This window comes from Gymnoscopelus braueri (assembly GCF_963280865.1).
Source record: "Gymnoscopelus braueri genome assembly, chromosome: 21".
In the NCBI taxonomy this organism is placed as follows: Eukaryota; Metazoa; Chordata; class Actinopteri; order Myctophiformes; family Myctophidae; genus Gymnoscopelus; species Gymnoscopelus braueri.
The window spans coordinates 14,025,738-14,048,244 of NC_137623.1; the positions used below are offsets into that span (position 1 = coordinate 14,025,738).

Here is a 22,507-nt window from a genome sequence, read left to right on the forward strand (position 1 = left end):
TGAGGAAAAATGTCAAAATAAAGGGTGTGCATCATGTAGGCATGACTGACAGAGACTATGAACAATGATTTTGTTGAAAAGGTCATGTGACCCAAAAGTTATTCAATTTCTTAGATTTCAGAAATTAATAAAAAATACATTTTGAGGAAAAATGTCAAAATAAAGGGTGTGCATCATGTAGGCATGACTGACAGACACTATGAACAATGATTTTGTTGAAAAGGTCATGTGACCCAAAAGTTATTCAATTTCTTAGATTTCAGAAATTAATAAAAAATACATTTTGAGGAAAAATGTCAAAATAAAGGGTGTGCATCATGTAGGCATGACTGACAGACACTATGAACAATGATTTTGTTGAAAAGGTCATGTGACCCAAAAGTTATTCAATTTCTTAGATTTCAGAAATTAATAAAAAATACATTTTGAGGAGAAATGTCAAAAATAAAGGGTGTGCATCATGTAGGCATGACTGACAGACACTATGAACAATGATTTTGTTGAAAAGGTCATGTGACCTGAATGTTATTTTATTACTTTGATGTAATACATTCATGAAAAAAAGAACTTGAGTATTTTTATTTTCAAAATAAAGGGTGTGCATCATGTAGGCATGACTGACGGACACTATGAACAATGATTTTGTTGAAAAGGTCATGTGACCCAAAAGTTATTCAATTTCTTATATTTCAGAAATTCATAAAAAATACATTTTGAGGAAACTTTTCAAAATAAAGGGTGTGCATCATGTAGGCATGACTGACAGACACTATGAACAATGATTTTGTTGAAAAGGTCATGTGACCCAAAAGTTATTCAATTTCTTAGATTTCAGAAATTCATAAAAAATACATTTTGAGGAAAAATTTCAAAATAAAGGGTGTGCATCATGTAGGCATGACTGACAGACACTATGAACAATGATTTTGTTGAAAAGGTCATGTGACCCAAAAGTTATTCAATTTCTTAGATTTCAGAAATTCATAAAAAATACATTTTGAGGAAACTTTTCAAAATAAAGGGTGTGCATCATGTAGGCATGACTGAAAGACACTATGAACAATGATTTTGTTGAAAAGGTCATGTGACCCAAAAGTTATTCAATTTCTTAGATTTCAGAAATTAATAAAAAATACATTTTGAGGAAAAATGTCAAAATAAAGGGTGTGCATCATGTAGGCATGACTGACAGAGACTATGAACAATGATTTTGTTGAAAAGGTCATGTGACCCAAAAGTTATTCAATTTCTTAGATTTCAGAAATTAATAAAAAATACATTTTGAGGAAAAATGTCAAAATAAAGGGTGTGCATCATGTAGGCATGACTGACAGACACTATGAACAATGATTTTGTTGAAAAGGTCATGTGACCCAAAAGTTATTCAATTTCTTAGATTTCAGAAATTAATAAAAAATACATTTTGAGGAAAAATGTCAAAATAAAGGGTGTGCATCATGTAGGCATGACTGACAGACACTATGAACAATGATTTTGTTGAAAAGGTCATGTGACCCAAAAGTTATTCAATTTCTTAGATTTCAAAAATTAATAAAAAATACATTTTGAGGAGAAATGTCAAAAATAAAGGGTGTGCATCATGTAGGCATGACTGACAGACACTATGAACAATGATTTTGTTGAAAAGGTCATGTGACCAAAAAGTTATTAAATTTCTTAGATTTCAGAAATTAATAAAAAATACATTTTGAGGAAAATTGTCAGAATAAAGGGTGTGCATCATGTAGGCATGACTGACAGACACTATGAACAATGATTTTGTTGAAAAGGTCATGTGACCCAAAAGTTATTCAATGTCTTAGATTTCAGAAATTCATAAAAAATACATTTTGAGGAAACTTTTCAAAATAAAGGGTGTGCATCATGTAGGCATGACTGACAGACAATGGCTGGGTTTCCCAAACGCATATGGTGTAAGACTTGTAGTGCTGCACATGCTCAGATGCTCCTCTAGGCCGCACACAGAAGCCTGTGAACATAGACATTCCGTGCATAGATGTGCCACGCAATGGTAGGCCTCAGGCCTCAGGTCTACCATTCTGAAATTTAATTTAATAATATTTGGACCGACAGTAGGCTCTCTTTACTCTTAAAAAGAAATATATTTATGTATATATATACACACACACACAACACACACACACACACACACACACACACACACACACACACACACACACACACACACACACACACACATAAATATATGTATATATATATATATATATATATATATATATATATATATATATATATATATATATACTAGAATTTCGCGGGCCTTCTGCCCGCTCATCCTAGCGTCACGCGTCGTAAATGGGAAGAAGGCAATAGCGGGAAGGCGATACTCGATTTACTTGGAAAAGCAAACATGGCAACCCATATTTTTCATATATCCAGTTGCTTGGAAAGTGCAAACTTGGCAACCTGGCTGAGTGGCCCTATTGTTTGTTTTGCTTGTTTTTATTTCCGTCTAAAAGCAAGCATGGCAAGTGGCAATATATACCAAGTTGCTTGAATGTCGTAAATGTGGCAACCTAGCGGGAATAGTATACTGTACTCCTCTGTACTGTACTGTAGTCCTCTGCACTGTGCTGTACTGTACTTTACTGTACTGTGCTCCACTGTACTGTGCTGTACTCCACTGTACTGTGCTGTACTCCACTGTACTGTACTCCACTGTACTGCACTCCACTGTACTGCACTGTACTGTACTCCTCTGTTCTGTTCTGCTCTCTTCTCTTCTGTACTGTACTGTACTGTACTGTACTGTACTGTACTGTACTGTACTGTACTGTACTCCTCTGTTCTGCTCTCTTCTCTTCTGTACTGTACTGTACTGTACTGTACTGCTGTACTGTACTGCTGTACTGCACTCCTCTGTTCTGCTCTCTTCTCTACTGTAGTGTAGTGTAGTGTGTACCCCCTGTCCATTAGGGTAGAGGTGTATACATATATATATATATATATATATATATATATATATATATATATATATATATATATACATACACATATATATACATTTTAAGAGTAACGAGAGCCTACTGTCAGCTGTCCAGCAGTCCAAATATTATTAAATTAAATTTGTGCGTGGCACATCTATGTACGAAATGTCTATGTTCACAGGCTTCTGTGTGCGGCCTAGAGGAGCATCTGAGCATGTGCAGCACTACAAGTCTTACACCATATGCGTTTGGGAAACCCAGCCCTTATGAACAATGATTTTGTTGAAAAGGTCATGCGACCGAAAAGTTATTCAATTTCTTAGATTTCAGAAATTAATAAAAAAATACATTTTGAGGAAACTTTTCAAAATAAAGGGTGTGCATCATGTAGGCATGACTGACAGACAATATGAACAATGATTTTGTTGAAAAGGTCATGTGACCAAAAAGTTATTCAATTTCATAGATTTCAGAAATTCATAAAATATATTTTTTTAGGGAAATTTTCTAAATAAAGGGTGTGCATGATGTAGGGATTACTGACAAATAATTTGAACAATGGTTTTGTTGAAAAGGTAATGCGACCAAACAGTTATTCAATTTCTTAGATTTCAGAAAATCATAAAAAATATTTTTTTAGGAAACATGTTAAAATAAAGGGTGTGCATCATGTAGGCATGACTGACAAACAATATGAACAATGATTTTATTGAAAAGGTCATGTGACCAAAAAGTTATTCAATTTCTTAGATTTCAGAAATTAATAAAAAATACATTTTGAGGACAACTTTCAAAATAAAGTGTGTGCATGATGTGGGAATTACTGACAAATAATTTGAACAATGATTTTGTTGAAAAGGTCATGCGACCAAAAAGTTATTACATTTCTTAGATTTCGGAAAATCATAAAAAATATATTTTTAGGAATCTTTTCAAAATAAAGGGTGTGCATAGTGTATGCATGGTCAATGAACATTGTGATGTGTTTTGGTGTGTCCAGGTGGTTTTGTCTAGGAGATATAGCATTTTTTTTAAATTGCAATCTGTAATTTATTGACGGTCCCTAAGATTTTCGAATATCCAACTGGGTGAATATCCAACCTAAAACCAACTTCACCGCGGTGGTTTTCATAGACATGGTCGCTTGTTTCTCTCACATAATCTGGCAACACCGACAGCCCTTTGTTGTCACTGCCACTGCTCTGCCAGTCGGCTAAAAAGCTGAACATGTTCGGTCGGCTCTGGGTCGGCCGAAAAGGTCCCGACGGACCCCTAACCGACTGGCCGACGGACCCCTAACCGACTGGCCGACGCTTCCCGAAGCCAAATCGGCCCAAAGTCGGGCCGATTTGGATTGGTCTGGAGCCAGCTTAAAAGACCATTACTCCTTCATTATTTGCCCTAAACAAGCAATTATGGTGCCTAACCCCATGTTTTGGTGATCTAGGAATCCAATTAGCATATATACATTATAGTCAAGTGATTATAAGTACAATTAAATATTGAAGCAATTGGTTATAAGCATATTTAACAATGTAATTGGACATTTCTCCCTTTTCTACACGCCATAATGCCCAGGATTGGTGAATTCATCACCTATACATGTAATTCACATTCTGTTGAAGCTTTCACAATTTCTTTGGATAGCAATAAGGAATAAATTCATTATTACTGGGTGGTACTGTGACATTTGTAAAAACATGCCTGCCAAGTGATAGACTGGGAATATTACACAAATCTTGGAAGAAATTCCTTACAGAGAAATTTCTTCACCAATTTGTTTGTAAAGGTGTCTAGTTCCCAAACTGGGGGTCCCCCAAATGATTTTGGGGGGTCTCCAGATGGTTAGCTTAATGTGCAACATTGTTTTCTCACTCAACAGTAAACAAACCAACATACAGTATAAGTGTATACAGGGTATCTGCACATTTCTAAAGTTACAATTTAATTACTCTTATAAGACTATATTATCTATATATATATATTATCTCAAATATTAGGTAAGAAAGAGGCAAACATTGTGAAAATAGCCGATGTACAAGCTCACAACGCTACACTTATTAGGAAAAAATGGCCACTTGTGGGCCTAGAGAGGGTGTGCAAGTCAGTACAGAGCTATCACAACATGTGTCTAGTGTCTTCTACTGGGTGTCTAGGCAGGGGTGGTGGAGGAGTGTGGCGTGGATAAGGTTCAGATTTGCTTGTCACAGACATCTCCTTATTCCTGTGAGTAGCTGTGTGGGGTTTTAGTGCAAAATTAATTTCACATGTCTTTGTTTTGTGATTGGTACTGCTGGCAATAAGCTTGAACCTTGATCTTTTTTTCTGGATAATTGTAAGAGCAAGAAGGTACGTATAGGGGACGTATATGATAGCCCATAACGCCCTGGGCTCCAGTCTCCCCATAGAATCCCAATCTAACCGACCTCCACGCCCATAAGGGGCTGTGTCCCTGCTGCTATCCAACAAACAAGCATTGCTTTTGGCATACACCAATCTTGGTTTATGCCGCTCTGAGCCATAATGATAAGTCACTGGGGGCCCCCGGGAATATTAATGGTCAGCCACCACCAACTCTCCTGTGAGCCAGTCCGACATAGACACCCATGTCTGCCTGACACACAGTCATGCACCACCACGTAGAGGTCTTACAACCACCACTATGGGGGGGGGGGTCCATTTGGGACCAGCATACATAGGGACACGACTGTCTGCCTGACACAGTCTTGCAACATGTGGAGGTCTTACAACCACCACCACTGGCTACCTATGCTAACTCAAGAGTGCCTATCTTGGGAGTGCCTATCTCGGGAGCCAGTGTGGAGGTCCACTTGGGACCAGTGGGACTATCCAGTGAGCCAGGTGACATAGGGACACTCCTCTCAGCCTCACGCATTAGCTAAATAAATTCCAATACCTTAATTTCTGCCTCCTCCTCACTCCGTCCTCCAGCGTGCCGTGGCTTAGAAATCGTTTGCATCCCAAATGCTAATTTACTTTTGGAGGAGCTGAGAACGAGGAGAGTGCAGGCTCCCTAAGCCAATTGGAGTGAGATCTGGCAAAGAAGTTTATCTTTCATGTATCGTTTGCAGAACTGTCTTCGTTGAAATGGTGTATCATTTCTGTTGGAGGTTTTGCACATCGGACATGGGGGAGATCAGAAGCTCAGGGTCTCCTTGGCTCCTAACTTTGCTCTTCTGTGCTCCAAGTGCCCAGGGAGCAATCCAGTAACCCCCATACTCCCCTCTACCCACCTGAGGGGGAATCCTAGGCCCACTAAACTCTAGACCAGACCCACCCCGCATACTCCCCTCTGTCTAGGCACCCAGTTCTGACAGCTCTACACTAACCTCCATAACCACCCCATCCCTCTTTGCACATCCACACTGATTGCCTTCCTAATGTGTTAAAAAGTTCTATAAACATCTATTAAATGTTTTTCAAAATCGTGTCTACATGATGACACTGCGCTTGTCCACGAGAAAAATAAATATTCTCGTGTATGTAGGGGAGGAGTTATGAAGTTCCTGTGGGGTGGGTAAGGGGAGGGGTGCAGAGAGATTGGTTCAAAATGCAAGAAATAGTTTTTGGGTGGGGTGTATAGTCAAAGATGAATTTAGTTTGGGCAATATTGAAAACAATACTATATATCAACTGACAATATTCTCTGCCACCACCTTCTGCAAATTGTGACTATTAGTTGTGTTATGTTTTGAGGATATCTTAAAGCCTTGTTCCAGTAAAAAATAAATATAAGTTGTTGGACATTTATTATATAATTAGTTAAGTTAACTTGAAACGGGTGACCATTTCAGAGGGTGTTAATAGAGTCTCAAACAAAATATAGGATTTCACAATTATCTAATTGTATCTCTGCAATTTGGAAAAGTCCAATGGATTCCCAGGCCCCCAAAACATGGGGTTAGACACAAAAAGTACTTGTCTAGGATAAATAATGAAGGAATTAAGCTGTTTTAACGTTTTTTTGGCCATCTTGGACGCCATCTTGAAAATAACACCTTAAAAGTGGTCAAACTTTGGTAGACTTTTAGTATGTTATTCAGGACACCACATACTACAAAAAACAGTTGAGAAACCTTTTGTTCCAATTTTTTTGGGGTAAGGTGCTTTTTTTTCATATATGCACCCGCCTACACTCAGTCTCTCATGGTTTGTCTCTTGTCTCTTAGTAGCCTACTGTTGTTGAAGCGTTCTTTTGTATGTTCCTTCAGTTAGTAAATTTAATTGAAATAAACAAACTTCAAAAGTACTAAGTCATTGACTGAGTAATGGTGTAGTAATACTCAGTCTTTCAGTAGAGAGTTTCCATTGTCAAGTCTCAGGTCAGAGTGAAAAAGTTCCAAAAGATACACACACATACACATATATATATTTATATATAATATATATTTTTTACCCCTATGCCACCTGGCCGCTCAGGCACCAACAACCCATCAGCATAAACCTGCAGAAGTCTCACAGCTTATTGCATGCTTAGTAAGGTCACTGCAGTTTTGACTGCAGGGCAGGCTCTACTACAGGAACTGTTTGGAGGAAACAAATACGAGGAATGGTCTTGGTATCTAGTTGGTATATGACACCCTAACTTAACACTGTGATTTCGGAGATAGCAGATAGTCATGAAATACATCATGACTGCACCAGTTCAAAGAGACCAGACTCACATGCTGTGTTTAAACACTTATGTCTGTATTCACAACATTTACAGTACATGGAATCGTGTCCTTCAAATGCCACTCCACAGCAAACACTATGTTGCTGTGTATGTACAGGAATATATCTCCACAGAGGGTTCTGTGTGTACGTTTAAACTATACAGTTCTTTTGTTAAAATCTTTTACAAAACACAGGCACATACTGTAGCAGCCGTTTAAAAACACCCTGAACCAAAGGAAAGACAAGTAATCAAAGTGATCAGCCGTCACCATGCACTGTTGTTCAGAGCAGATCAAAACCCATTCCATTCTGAAAGGTTAAACGCGTCAAACACTCAGGTTCATTTACCAACTTGACATCCCTTTACAAAAAGTGTTTTAATACAGATAAGCACGAAGACAATTTTCCTTCATCTTCTGTACCAAGAGTTATTTATTCAAAGTACCGCTCCATTACCGTTGCTAAATAACCCATGTACATAAATATCATAGATACCGACAGTCATAGCTCATGTTTATTAGAATCTGGACCAGGGTTGTTTACTCTTAAGCCCTGGTACACAGGGACCACTGGTACTGCTGGTATTCTGTACCAGGTGTTTACATTAACAACTAGTGCTTGGTTAGTCTTAGAAACCAGCAGTACCAGGTGTCATGAAGGCACATAAACAAACTATTTTACACACCACTCGGGTTCTGAGTAAGGGATTCCAGCAGAAAAAATACTTGAATTAAACATTCTAGTAGTTCATGGTGAATCTACAGTACAAGTGTTAGGTTCCATTAATTAAAGAACTGGACTTCAGAGTTTGGCCTTGGTCGTGAAGAAGCTCATGATAGCTTGCATGCACTCGTCCGACAACCACCTCTCCACCAGACGCTCCACCTCTGCATCGTTCACAGCATGGAGACGCTCCTTCTCCACCCCACGAATCAACTGCTTAGACAGAGCCAGAGACTGATGGACACATGATAGGGAGAAGGGGGGGGGGGTGTAGAGAGAAAAGATAGAGCGATAGAGGAAGAGAGGGGTAGAGTAAGACAGAAAGATACATTTTCAGCTGCACATCAACATACTACAGAAGAGTTTTGAGTGCAGTTCTTCCATCTCGTGACATCTCCATCCATTTGTAGCCATTTCTGAGTTTAGAGTGGATTTTCTCCATCGATCCATATAAAGAATTCGTCGTTAGCTTTTACACAGCCGTATGTTTCATTCGCTCACTCATTAGCTTTCCGGTCCATTTGTAGCCGTTTGAGTTTTAAGTGGACTTTTTGTCCATCATAACAAAGAAAGAATTCTCCATTTTCATCCACTTGCTAGCTTCGGATGAAAGCTTTTAGAAAGTCAAATGTTTTCGTTTTTAGACTGGATTTTGTCCGTCACTCCATCCATTAGTCGTTTGTGTCATTCAATCACTCAATATCATCCCAGGCTGAATGATGCTCTAACTCAACTAATGGTTCATGAAACCCATCATACTGTAAGTGCTTGTGCCATTGTCAGAGAGGTGCTCAAAAATAACAAAATCCTTTCATTTATATTAACGTGGAAACAGTTTCACCATGTCAGCCTCAGCCTGGCTACACTGCACTTCTCACAAAAACTCTGCCCTGCCAGGGAACTGTGCACAGAACACACTGGTATACCCAAGTCCTTTTTTTCTCAAATTCAAAATCATAAAATGTACATTGTTGTGTCCTCCTACTGCAGGCAACTTCTCGCCAGTTCTCGTGTGAAGTCTGGATAATTCAATAAAATACTGAGCGACTTAATATTCAGATGGTTTTTGAATAACGAGAAGTCCAATGTTAATGTAGTGGAGTAAAAGTAGAATTTTCTTATCTTAAACGTATTGAAGAATCATGATGAATATACAACTATAAAAAACAAAATCTGTTAGTATTCTAACAAAGTACTTGTGCTTCGGTACTTTTAAACCACTGGAAATAAAGTACCCTGTGCATTCAGGCAGTTGACAAGCTGAGATGGCTCCGACGGCCATGGAACGGTCATTTCAAAACATTCTGTTGTCGCAGAATAACGGTTATTCTGCAAAATGCTTCATAGCATAATATGAATTCATATTATAATACAATGTATGTAGAGTTATAATGCACTATGATCTTTGGCAAAAGAAAAGGTTTGCGAGTGTACCGTAATTATGAAATATTAAATTGACTTTTAAGTAATGCTTTATAAGAGTATTGGTATGAAGCATTACGAGTACTTATAACTGTAATTGTGTTATAAGGCTAAGCAAATTATAATGCATTATAAGTATGTTACAAAATGTGCTTCATATCAGATGAGTTATCAGATTAATACAAAGTATACTTAGTATGTGCGTGTGCGTGTGCGTGTGTGTGTGTGTGTGTGTGTGTACATATACATACATTGGGTGGTAGTTTGGCGTAGGCCTTCAGTCTGGTCCACACTTCCGTTTGGAAGGAACTCTCTGGAAACACCTCGGTAACCAAACCTTGTTCACAGGCCTGCACTGCTGTTAACTTCTTATTAAACAATAACATCTCACTGGCCTAGAGAGAGAGAGAGAGAGAAACAGAAAATCTGATGAAAATCCTGCATCACTGCACAGAGCAGTAAATGTTTTGCTATAAACCCTTTGGTTTGCATGGAGACTCTGTTTAAACAGATTTTTTCCAACTCCTTGCACTGTCAGACACACTGGGTGATGTCTTAATAAATGGGTCATCATATTGTAAGCATTGCTGCTACCATAATCAAGCAGTTCTCAACCTGTGGGTCTGGAGCCCCAGGGGGGTCCCCAGATGACAATAAAGTGACAATTTAAGGACTTTTAATAGCCTACCTAATACCTAGAAAGATAAGAAATGAAAAAAGACCATTAATGCATCAAAAGTAATCAACAAACTATACTACAAAAACTGGTCAAACAATATAAGAAAGAGGCAAATGTAATGCCTACAGCCCCAGTTCAAATATGATTATTTTGGGGGGGGGGGTTGGAAGCAAATGACACATCTGAAAACCTCATTAATATAACATTGAAGTTGTAACTTGTTTTAGTTGACAAAGTGGTGAAAGTCAACAATGTCACATTCACGCTGGCTTCAGTGTGAGATATATATGTCACAGGGAGATCGAAGAACCAGGGAGATTGAAGACAGAGCGCTCGTTTTTAGGCACGGGGCTTCGGGCGAGGTGGGGCTTTGATGCGACGCGGACCTGTCTTTTGTTGTTCCCCCCCACGTAGCAACCAGGAATCTACGCTAGGGGAACGCTGAACACGCGTTCACACGCACGTGATAATAGTTATTGTCCATGACGGAGGCACGCCGACTCAGCAGAGCTTGAGGCCGAGGAGGCGCGCCCTCATGCTTTCAATAAACCAAATTGAAGAAAAAATCCTGGCTTGTGTGTGTGTGTGTGCACTTTAGTTGGGACGCCTGGCTCGTGGCTCCCTCTAGTGTTGTTTCTCGCGCGCGTGTGTGTGTGCACTTTAGTTGGGACGCCTGGCTCGTGGCTCCCTCTAGTGTTGCGCGCGCGAGAGTGTGTGTGTGTGTGTGGTTGCGACCATATATGTGTGTGCATTTTAGTTGGAAAGCCTGGCTCGTGGCTCCCTCTAGTGCTTTTTCTACAGAATTGCTGGTTGGGTGGTAAAAACGAGTGAGCTTTCTTCAATCTCCCTGGTTCTTCAATCTCCCTGTAACATATATATGTGTGTGTGGATACCTTAGCGACGCCCATCATCTTAGGGAAGGTGTAGGAAGAACAACCTTCAGGACTCTGACCCAACTGACTGAACGGAGTATGAAATGTAGCCTAGAGAGAGAGAAAGAGAGAGAGAGACAGAAAGAGAGAGAGAGATAAACAGATGTTACAACAGTAAGGAGTTAGTAAGGAGTTATTAGAGGCAAAGTGTTTCTGTTTCTGTCCCTGATTATAATTTATTTTGATTTGTTTTCAATATTGGGAGTGCCACGTATTGTACACTATGGTACAAATGTCAGTAGTGCGACCAGGCACATCTAATCTGCACTGAGCTACACGTCAGCATTTTAGGAGAGCGCCTTGTTTTTTCAGCTGAAAAAAACAAAACAAAAAACAAAAGAAGAAACTCAAGTCACAAAAACACATGGCCTAACTCATGATACAAAAGACTAAACTGTATGAACTTTTATCTTTGTGTTTTGTCTTGGCTGGTGTGGAATGCATGGTGTTTGTGTAATTATTATCCAAGTGTATGTATGTATGTATGTATGTTATGTTTTCTCATTGTTTTACTGCTGCAAAAAGCTTTACTTTATCCTCTCAGTGTGTGTGTGTGTGTGTGTGTGTGTGTGTGTGTGTGTGTGTGTGTGCACACGCGTGTGCGTACCCTCTCAGTAGCGTAGACGATGTCAAACAGACCCAGTACAGTGACAGACACTCCTACAGCAGGTCCATTCACCACAGCTATCAATGGCTTAGGAAAGTCTATGTAGGCCTTCACATACCCCCTAGACACAGACACACACACACACACACACACACACACACAGTGTCAAATCTAACTGCCACGGGCTGTTTAAGACCCATAAAATATCAATTTCTTGGGTCATCAACAGAAATTTGTATTTACTTAAGTTAATCAATCAACCAAAGCTACAGTGCAATCCATAACTTTTTTAGAGACCAAAGCATTATTTTGATCAATCTGTATGGTAGCAGTATATAACTATATAATAATATAACTAACACAACTGCACTCGTCAACTGAGACATTTTAACTTCCTGTGGTCAGGCAGGACACCTACTGGTTGACACGAGGTATTGCATTGATGCAACTCAAATGGAAACGATCAAACGGATCAACCTCACCTGAGCAGCTCTCCTCCGTCTTTAGCCATCTGTTCCATTCCTCCTTCGGGGATCTTGGTGAAGTTGGTCAAGTCATTTCCACTGCAGTAGAAGTCTCCGACACCTACAGTGTGTGTGTGTGTGTGTGTGTGTGTGTGTGTGTGTGTGTGTGTGTGTGTGTGTGTGTGTGTGTGTGTGTGTGTGTGTGTAGGAGACAAACGCTCATTATGAGTTGGAAGGTTCATTGGTGTTATTGCTGTCCGTTTGAAATAGTCTACACCAGTGTTTCCCAAACAATGGGTCACAGACCCATTTTATGGGTAATGAGTACATTTCCTACAATTCTTTTTAGTTTTTATTATTTAAAATTATTTTCAAGTCAAACATTTTTCAAAAGACCCACCCACTCTTTACTCTTTACACCTATGATCATGTAATAATGAAACAACACATTTTATTCTGATTCTGATATGTTTAGCAAGAATTCCTCTGTCATGGTCATTCTAACACAGGCGTTCAGATAGAGGGGAATTCAAATCACTCCGGATGAGTATGTGTCATGTAAGAGAGAGAGAGTGTGTGTGTGTGTGTGTGTGTGTGTGTGTGTGTGTGTGTGTGTGTGTGTGTGTGTGTGTGTGTGTGTGTGTGTGTGTGTGTGTGTGTGTGTGTGTGTGTGTGTGTGTGTGTGTGTGTGTGTGTGTGTCTGTCTGTCTGTGTACTGTACCAGTGAAGACTGTGATAACAGACTCATCTTTCGCTGCCTGCTCCAGAGCTCTGATGATCTCATGGTACATCTGGGGATGAGGAGAGCAACATGAGTTTGATTTGATTTAATTGCAAGCAACCGTCATATATTATCTACGATAAAAAAAACACAATCTGAGACATTGTGGACCTCATACACAAAAACATAGACATATGTAAATAATAAAGAGAATATGAAGAAGAACATATTTACAGTTAATACAAGTGTGCGCACCTGTTTTCTTCTTTTTAGGACGGTGATTTCATTACAGCTATTTTCTTTTTGTAATTTTTAACCCTAAAGCCGAAATTAAGCAATCTACAAACTTACATATTTTCGGTACATGACACCAGCACACAGCTAAGAATGAAGCAGGCATAACTCCAACTCCAACCCCTAACCTCTAAATGTCAAACCTCAGCCTAACACAACCCAACCCTGAATATTTAAATTTCTAATTCTAAGCGTAAGCCTAACTCCCCAAATCTGTTTTTTTAAACCATTTCTCTTGTGGGGACATTTGGTCCTCACAAGTATTGTAATAGTGTACACACACCTCTGTTGTGATGGCATTTTTCTTGGCCGGACGGTTCAGTTTGATGGTGGTGATGTCATCCTCGGTGGTCACCATCAGCGTCTCGTACACCGCCGCGCTCCCAGCAGGCTGTGCGGCCACTTGGACGGAGCCTCCCTCTGCCGTCACCAGGGAGCCAATCAGGTCGCAGTACTTCTGCCTGGCCTCCTCCTGATAGGCCAAACGGATAGGAGAAATAGATGATGCCTTCGTATTTTATACATTTAAAATTTACATATTTAATTATACATCTCTGCTGTTCGGCCGGAACCAGCTAAATCCAAAATGGTAATTGTTCAGGAAATGAAAAACAAAATATAAAATTTTCAGAAAATGAAGAAAACCTTATATTTTTAAAACAAAGCAATACTGCCTCATCAAACTTGGTATTGTGACTTTATATATTATCAGATACTTGCATGTGTCATTATATTATCACCACTTTACCCAAATCCAGTGCAAGTGGAGTTAGGAGGTTTTGTCCATCATTGATAAGAACAGCTGGCAATGGATCTCAAAGCTCACAACACATCACAACGCATTGTGAGCTTGGAGATCAGCTATTTATGGTGAGCGCCATCCTCATATACTATAGATCAAGCTGAATTCTGTACTTAAACAACTTTTATTTTAACATGCATTGTAAACAACCATGGATCTAACTGTTACCACTGTTGTTCTTCTACAGTTGAGTGCAACAAACAATTCTGCCTCAATACTCAATCATGTATTTAACAAAAGCGATCATGGCACACCAACAATAAATAAATGGCATATAAATACATTCATGAAAAATAGAATCTGTCAAATCTGTAGCCTACTGTACTAACAATAACAACCACAGTTGAATTTACCTATCATATACCTATCAACATTTTATTACCACACTGTTGTGTGTTGTGTGTTGCGTGTGTGTGGTGGGTGTTTCTTAGTGCTTTAGATTGTCATAAAAGCTGTGAAAGTCTTTTGGCATGATCTCCTTGAGCTCTTGGAGATGTTTGAAACAAACTCCTGCACACACTCATTCTCTGTCCATTAACATTTAAAAAGAAAACACGAGCAGATGACCTTTGTGAAGACACCCTTCTCCTCTTTACTGGGGTGACATCTATCAAACCTTGCACATACATTCTCTTCTCTTCCCAGTTTATGTTCTCCCAAAAGCATTGAAAAATCTTCTCCCTGTCTGCCTCATACAGAGCAGAGGGAGTTGTTTGTTTTTGACGGACAGTTTGAGGGTCCAATGGAGTTAGGAGTTTTCGTCAGAGGCGCTTTTTAATACTTTTCATATGTTATTATTAAAAAAAAAATTACACAGATGTAGCGTTCAATAGCGTTGATTTATGAAAAAAAAAAAAAAGGAAAATGGAGTTAGCTGGTCCCGGCTGGACACTGACGATATGATATATTTAATTTCCAATTGAGAAAAAAATTAAGGAATTACAAAATTCATTAGTAGATAATATGTCAATTTAAGAAACCACTGTTCCTTCTTTTATTATTGTCGTTTATTGTTGTTTGCTAAAGTATTCCACCCCTTTCACTTTGGCAAACCTCATTTCAATTAAGTACAGGACAAGGTACCCTTCAGAAGCACCCTAATTAGTTTTATTAGGTCAATAGTGTACAATCAGAAGAAACAATCTAAATGAGTTGGCTGGTCAATAGTGTACAATCAGAAGGAACAATCAAAGTTTTTAATAGGAAAGACCTTCAGTTAATGAAAAACTTAAGGGCCCCTACACACTGCCCGACATTTGAAATGGTCAGCGAGTAAACAGATCGTTAAGCATTTCACATTGCACGAGTTTCTCTCATGAAATCGGGCTATGTATATCGTTGTGGTTCTCGCATGATTGATTGGTCGGCGACAGGGGTTCACTCATTGCAAGATATTTCACCATGATGTGATCCCGACCCAATACATTCATTTGTTTTTATTCCAAACGTCTCACGAAAACGTGAAAGGCTCCCGTGATATATGCGCGAGACCGAGACAGGACGCCAATGATTGACATTAAATAATTCTCTATTTCCGCTTATTATAAGCGAGTTGCTTGTAAAAAATATTGGTGATTGCGTTTATTTTTTTGCTTATTTCTAAGTGTAGTTGCTTATTTGGCCTTGTTTCCTAATGTTTTTTTCTTTGAAAATAGCTGCGACGCGTTGTGAGCTTGTAGATCGGCTATTTCATTGTCTCTGCCAGGCCGAAAGGCATGGCGAGAGAGTATGTTTTGCCTAGGGTGGTTGCTAATCACTAAGGGTTGCACTGTGTGGTTTCACAAATGTCAACGAGGTCATCGCGACCTAGTTGACATTAATTGTATACTTTTGAAAATAGCATGTCTGGGCCAAAAATACATTGTAAAAAAAAAAAGTGCTCAGGAGCCGAGATACAGCCTTTTTAAGTAATAAGTTAAACAAGAAGTGAATGGAGCAGCAAATCTTCAAAACATGATATCTTGGGTTCAGAACGTTAAAAAAAACCTAAAAACTTGTTGCGCCATTGCGGTAAAACACGGCATTGGCACTCAATGAGTTAAGACCGGGAACACACACGCTACTGTGCCATTTTAGATATTTTAGCTACAACCATTGTTTTGTACTTTGGGCTATTAAAAAATAGCAGATATACAAGCTTGTGCACAGCATTTTGTGCAAATCTTTGAATACATATATTTGTTTGCTTTGCTTCTGGAGGTCCCTGGAACAAAAGTGAAAGTGGTTAATGGCTACTACATAAATCATAGATCATAAAAGGACATCACAAGATTAAAGATCATATTCTATTATTATTAAACTACATATTTACTACCTGCGATATGGAGCCCAGGGATTTCCACGCGTCCCATTTAACCTTGTTGATGAAGTCCAACATCCCTGGTTTAGGAGTGTTGCAAGGTCCTGTTGTAGCCTGGTGGAGTACAACATGGTAGATGGGTAGGTAACCCATTAAACACAGACAAGCTCACTCTCTCACTCACTCACTGCTCTCTCCACCTTACACACGACCCACCCTCAGCTCACAAATACTTTCTCTACCATTCCACAAGAGCTTTTTCCAGGGAATCTCAATTTACACCAACATTGTTTTAGATTTGTCCGGGATAGATTAGAACGGGAAAAAATAATCAATAGAACTAGCATCTCATGTAAGCACCGTCATGATGGTAGAGTACCGGCAGAATGGTGCTTTTCATTCACAGTTCACACTCAAGTGATGGAATAACAATGCAGGCATTCTGACAAGGTATGGTGACATGATATTGACAGTACGAAATATACAGTACCAGCACACGGTCTGTTCCCACAGGACACCAAAATTAAACATACTGGCAGGCAGCAGGCAATTGAAACGAGTGGGGTTAATATCACGGCACCCTACCTCGTCAGGAAGGAATTATGCTACTGACTCGCATTGTAGTTGCGAGTGGACACTCCATGCAAATATATTTTTCACTTTTCTCTTAGTTATGCCAATATTGCTCTTAGGAAGAATTTTGTTCATTGAACAATGTCACCCTGGGTGCAGGCAGCCTCGCTGTCACACACACGCTCTCCATCTCACTACCAATGCTCTCATGTAAATCTTTTTACACAGTATTCCAGTGGAAACACAGCTTTGGACCCCTCAAAATCTAATTAAAACGTACTACCACACTTCCTCAAAATGCTATTCTGGTGTTAAGTCACATAATGTATATTCATGGGACCGGGGTATTACGTTTATGGTACTATCGACGCAATTACGAAATCTAAGTCTCTCATCATAATTGCATTTTTATGAAATGTGGAGAGTTTCATGTCATTGTGTGGTGTTTAAAATGTTTAAAACCATTATCCTTTGTGTCTTTTTTTTGTAATAAGAAATACACAACACTATGCAGCAATAATATAGAGGAGGCTCCACTCTCTGCAGCATTTTGAACTGCCTTGTTGTTGACATTTTCTATACAAATAAACTTGCCTTGCCTTCAGTGTTCTAGGGCATTGGTTCTCAAAGTGGGGTCCGGGGACCCCCAGGGGTACTTGAGGGTGTTCCAGGGGGTACCCAGAAAAATGTGTAAATATAGCATCAGAATAATTATGACCTTTTATACTTTGGCTATTCAAAAATAGCAGATATACAAGCTCATAGCGCTGCACCGAGTGCCGCGCTATGAGCTTGTAGATCTGCTATTTTTGAAAAATCTTGAAAATTTGTGCAAATCTTTGAATATGTATTTTTTTAAGCGAACATTTGTAACTAAAATCTTTGCTTCTGGGGGTCCCTGGAACAAAATATTTTTAGACGTGGGTCCGCGGCCAAATACATATCATTTTGGGGGGTCCTTGTCATGAAAAAGTTTGAGAACCACTGTTCTAGGGTTAGGGTCTCATCCTCTCGCTCTCTCAAAAAGTGGAAGAAGCAGAGATGATGAGGCGTAGACACACACAGCTTGGTTTGCAGTAGTTGCTGGCTTTACCGTACCTGTTTGAAGAGGCCGTAGATCTGGAGTTTAGCCTCATTCCCAGGGTCATTCTTCAGGGTACCCATTCGGCTCTTAGCATTGTTGAACTCCTCCACCGTAGCTACAACACAGGTAACACCATTTGTAGTATTCAGTTATAGTCAGTGGTGGAAAAAGTACTCAAATTATTTACTTAAGTATATCAATACTGCAATATAGAAATACTCTGTTACACGTAAAAGTGTAAATTTTATGTATAAAATAGGGCTAAAGTGGTTAATGTGTGTTTCATAATATCATAATTTATATCTGAAAAGTAACTAAGGTTTTAAAATAATTGTAGTGGAGTAAAAGTACAAAATTTGTCTCTGAGATGTAGTGGAGTAGAAGTAAAAGTATTGGAAATTGGAAATACTCAAGTAAAGTAAAAAATACCTCAAAAGTACAGTAATTAAGTACATTTACTTAGTTACTTTCCACCACTGGTTATAGTGGATCTGTGCAGGTGATATGAGTTGTCAACTCAACACTGAGCTTAAATACAAAACAGCCTACAAACCCATCATAGGAGAGGCACTGGTGTGGAACTTCAGACTGGGAATGACTGATGGATGGACTGACCTGAGAGAGAGAGGTGGGTGAAAAGAAGGAATGAGAATGGAGGAGGAACGACATGTTTTACACATTATATTGTCCTATTATTACAGTGAGGGTTTCTGTCTAGCATTGTGTTATTTACTTTGTGTCCTCTATGTATAATATCTGCATCTACATTCCCATACTGATTTGTGTGTGTGTGTGTGTGTGTGTGTGTGTGTGTGTGTGTGTGTGTGTGTGTGTGTGTGTGTGTGTGTGTGTGTGTGTGTGTGTGTGTGTGTGTGTGTGTGTGTGTGTGTGTGTGTGTGTGTGTGTGTGTGTGTGTGTGTATCCATCTGCAAGTGAGTACAGTGTATTGCTGTATTGTTCATTGTTCAATTATTTTACTCTTTGCTGCTGTAACACCATGAATCGGACTGGAACCGTCTCCCAGTTACCCTAAAGGGAGAGCCCCACATTTTCAGCCTTCAAAAGGACAATTAAAACAGTGGTTGAAAGATAACCAGACATGTGATCACTTATATTTTTTTTATAGACTAGGCCTCCTCTAAATTAGATTTGAATATATGCCTATTGCCTATTGTTGATTGTTGACTGTTCACTTGTTGTATCGTTGTTATATTGTAATGTCTGGATGGAAAGTAGCTTTTGCTAAAACCGGCATATCTACACTTGCTCATGTGTATGTATGTAGTACACCTGTCTTGTGTTTATCAATGTGCACTGTCCCATACAAATACATAAATAAAGTAAAAAAAAGTAAAAATAGGTCCTGACATAAGACCATCAGCAACAGAAATAACACTACTACTACATCATCTACAGTAGTTGTCTACTGTTACTTCTAACACTTCTATTACTACAGATAATACTATTTACCAGTGATCTCCATTTCTCTGTCTGTTGCCTGTGGTGTTTTTAAAGAGGGAGAGTGGTCAGTCCTGGGCCCTATATAGTTTAATTTGCCTTTTATTGAGATGGTAGGCGACCGTAGCTTAGAAGTGGCGTCTGGTGATCAGAAGGTCGCCGGTTCACCGCCGGGCCCTGTGGTCTACATGTCTATAAAGTGTCCCTGAGCAAGACACTTAACCCCTAACTGCTCCCCTCTGAGCGCTCACCATGACCATCGTCACCATGATGGCTCAGGCTCACCCAGCGAATACTTTCTAAACCAGGGGTCGTCAACGTTTTTCAGGCCAAGGACCCCCTAGCTGAGAAAGAGATGAAGCAGGGACCCCCCCACTACCTATTGTGTAAAATTGTGTTGCAAATCACACTTTTTTTTATACATTTCATAGATAGCTTCATAGACATGTTTGACAGCAGATGTTGGATTCACGTTAATGTGTACTTACTTTCAATCAATAATTAGTAAACTTGACCTTTCACTCTGTACTTCGTCTGCTTCCCCCCCCCTACACCAAACCTCTTTGACGAAAATAGCAGATCTACAAGCTCACAACGCCTTGAGGCGTTGTGAGCTTGTAGAGCTGCTATTTTTGGCTAAAGTTCACCTCAGAATAGGGATGCTAGGGTTCAAGTGGTTAATGTAAAAATAAATATATCCTATCACACAAAGATTTGGCGGCCCCCCTGTAGCAACTCTGAGGACCCCTAGGGGTCACAGACCCCCTGTTGAAGACCCCAGCTGTCTCTAAACATTTTAACAACATACATCTTGTATGGGGTTCCATGGGGATATGCAGCAGCCAAATACATATTGATTTGACATGAAAACGTTTGAGAACAACTGGTCTCTGTGTCACCATTCATTTTCTGTGCACTCTGTGCCTTCCATAAAGGAATCTAGAGCAAAGTTCACACACAACGTAACCTAGTTTATACTCCGCCGTACGACGGTCTCTCTTGCAAAAAAAGAAGAAAAATAACAGATCTATGAGCTAGCTTGTAGATCTGTGATTTTCGGCAAGCGACACCGTCGTACTAGGTGTAGAATACAACTCTCGTAGACGTATTTATGATTCTGACGTTTTCAATCTACGAGAGTTGTAGGGTTCACCCCCCATGGAGACAGGGACTTTCTGCACTATGCCCCGTAGACACTCCAAACATGTACAAATTGAAAATAAGGTGCTTACCCCCAAGCCCCTAATGTTAACTCTCGCTACGGGGTAGTAGTTTAATGTAATAATCCATATCTTTCAATAAAGAAGTGTTTTAATGCCGTCTGTGGCCGAACGCCATTTTTTCACCCTCGTTTAGTTCCTGTTTACATTGAGTGTAATTCCGGGTTTCACCAGATGGGCGCGTCACTACCGCCCATTGGGAACTCCCGACAAAATCGGTCACAGACGGCATTAAAACACTTCTTTATTGAAAGATATGGATTATTACGTTAAACTACTACCCCGTAGCGAGAGTTAACATTTGGGGCTTGGGGGTAAGCACCTTTATTTTCAATTTGTACACGTTTGGAGTGTCTACGGGGCATAGTGCTGAAAGTCCCTGTGTCCATGGGGGGGTGAACCCTACAACTCTCGTAGATTGAAAACGTCAGAATCATAAATACGTCTACGAGAGTTGTATTCTACAGCTAGATATTCCAGTTCTCTACAGCTCAGCTTGCATGCTGGGCTAACTAGAATGGACACAGTACTGTATCGTTCCAAGTTATCAGATTAGTTCTAGTTATAGAGCTGCTATAGACTAGTCCTGCTAACCTGCTCCCTAACGTTCATATAGTGTAGTTTAGGAGAAGCCCTGAAACATGACTGTCATGTCATTGCCAGTCATGATTCAGGGTTAGTTTAGGAGTTGTTTTACATTTGACCTACAGTCAAGACAACAACAAAGCAGCTCAATGTGTGTTTGTTTGTTTGTTTGTTTGTGTTCTTACCTGGCTAACCTGACAACTCTCCACGCCGCAGACCAGTTGGAAACAACGGCAGCCATTTAAACGTGAAATAATGGTTCAAAGTACAACAGCAAAACACCAACAAGATAATAAAGAGTTAACTATGTCTTTAGCACAGGTCACACTGCTACTCCATGATGATACCTGCGTCAAGTTACTTACTACTAATACACATTGTACTTCCGGTACAGAGGACTTCAAAATAAGACCAGTTGTGAATAATAATAATAATAATAATAATAATAATAATAATAATAATGATAATGATAATGATAATAATAATAATAATAATAATAATAATAATAATAATAATAATAATAATAATAATAATAGTGCATAGTTTATCTTGCAATGAATAATTATGTAAGAAAAAAAAGGATATATGTATTTTTTGGGTGGCCAATTAATAATGGCATAGTAGTGGGGGAACATTTTGTGGTTCCTAAGCCTAGACTCAAGCCATTCAGGCTCGTGGTGAATCATGACCATGAAACATTTAACTCTGTGAAGGAAAAAAAAAGGGTATTTATTAAATATAGAATATCATATAATTAATCATTCAAAAAATAATGCTTCACAGGGACTGTCAAAAATACCATATACAATTTTGTTGAAAAAGAAAAGAAAGGGGGAAAAAAGCAAGTGGATGTGCCTCTTCCGCTTAAAGTGTATCTTAGTAAAGTTGAGCTGACGCAACTCGATATAAATGTATGAACAGGAAGTTTACGTCGTTAGGTCCCGCCCCCTACGTCGTTTTTGAAAGACATGTCAAATGTTGTTAATCCAGTTCGCGGT

The 22,507-nt window shown here is 39.3% G+C and overlaps 1 protein-coding gene across 1 annotated transcript; it reads right to left on the reverse strand.

The window, feature by feature from the left end:
• Positions 1 to 7,658: 7,658 nt before the first annotated feature.
• Positions 7,659 to 21,864, reverse strand: eci2 (enoyl-CoA delta isomerase 2). The gene is made up of 11 exons (XM_080418136.1): positions 21,695 to 21,864; positions 18,800 to 18,861; positions 18,261 to 18,361; positions 16,605 to 16,703; positions 13,772 to 13,960; positions 13,195 to 13,264; positions 12,492 to 12,594; positions 12,010 to 12,130; positions 11,364 to 11,453; positions 10,043 to 10,186; positions 7,659 to 8,603 (listed from the first exon to the last, which is right to left on the reverse strand). Exons 1-11 carry the CDS (start codon positions 21,748 to 21,750, stop codon positions 8,448 to 8,450), a joined length of 1,191 nt encoding a protein of 396 aa, XP_080274262.1. The 5' UTR covers positions 21,751 to 21,864; the 3' UTR covers positions 7,659 to 8,447.
• Between the last annotated feature and the right edge of the window lie 643 nt (positions 21,865 to 22,507).

What these genes read in the sequence shown, in the direction of transcription:
- eci2 (XM_080418136.1), bottom strand. Translation starts at nt 21,750, where the DNA reads ATGGCTGCCGTTGTTTCCAACTGGTCTGCGGCGTGGAGAGTTGTCAGG. An exon ending in TCTACGGCCTCTTCAAACAG is followed by an intron (nt 16,704 to 18,260) that starts GTACGGTAAAGC and finishes GTACTCCACCAG; the next exon opens with GCTACAACAGGACCTTGCAA. An exon ending in TCGTCTACGCTACTGAGAGG is followed by an intron (nt 11,454 to 12,009) that starts GTACGCACACGC and finishes CTCTCTCTCTAG; the next exon opens with GCTACATTTCATACTCCGTT.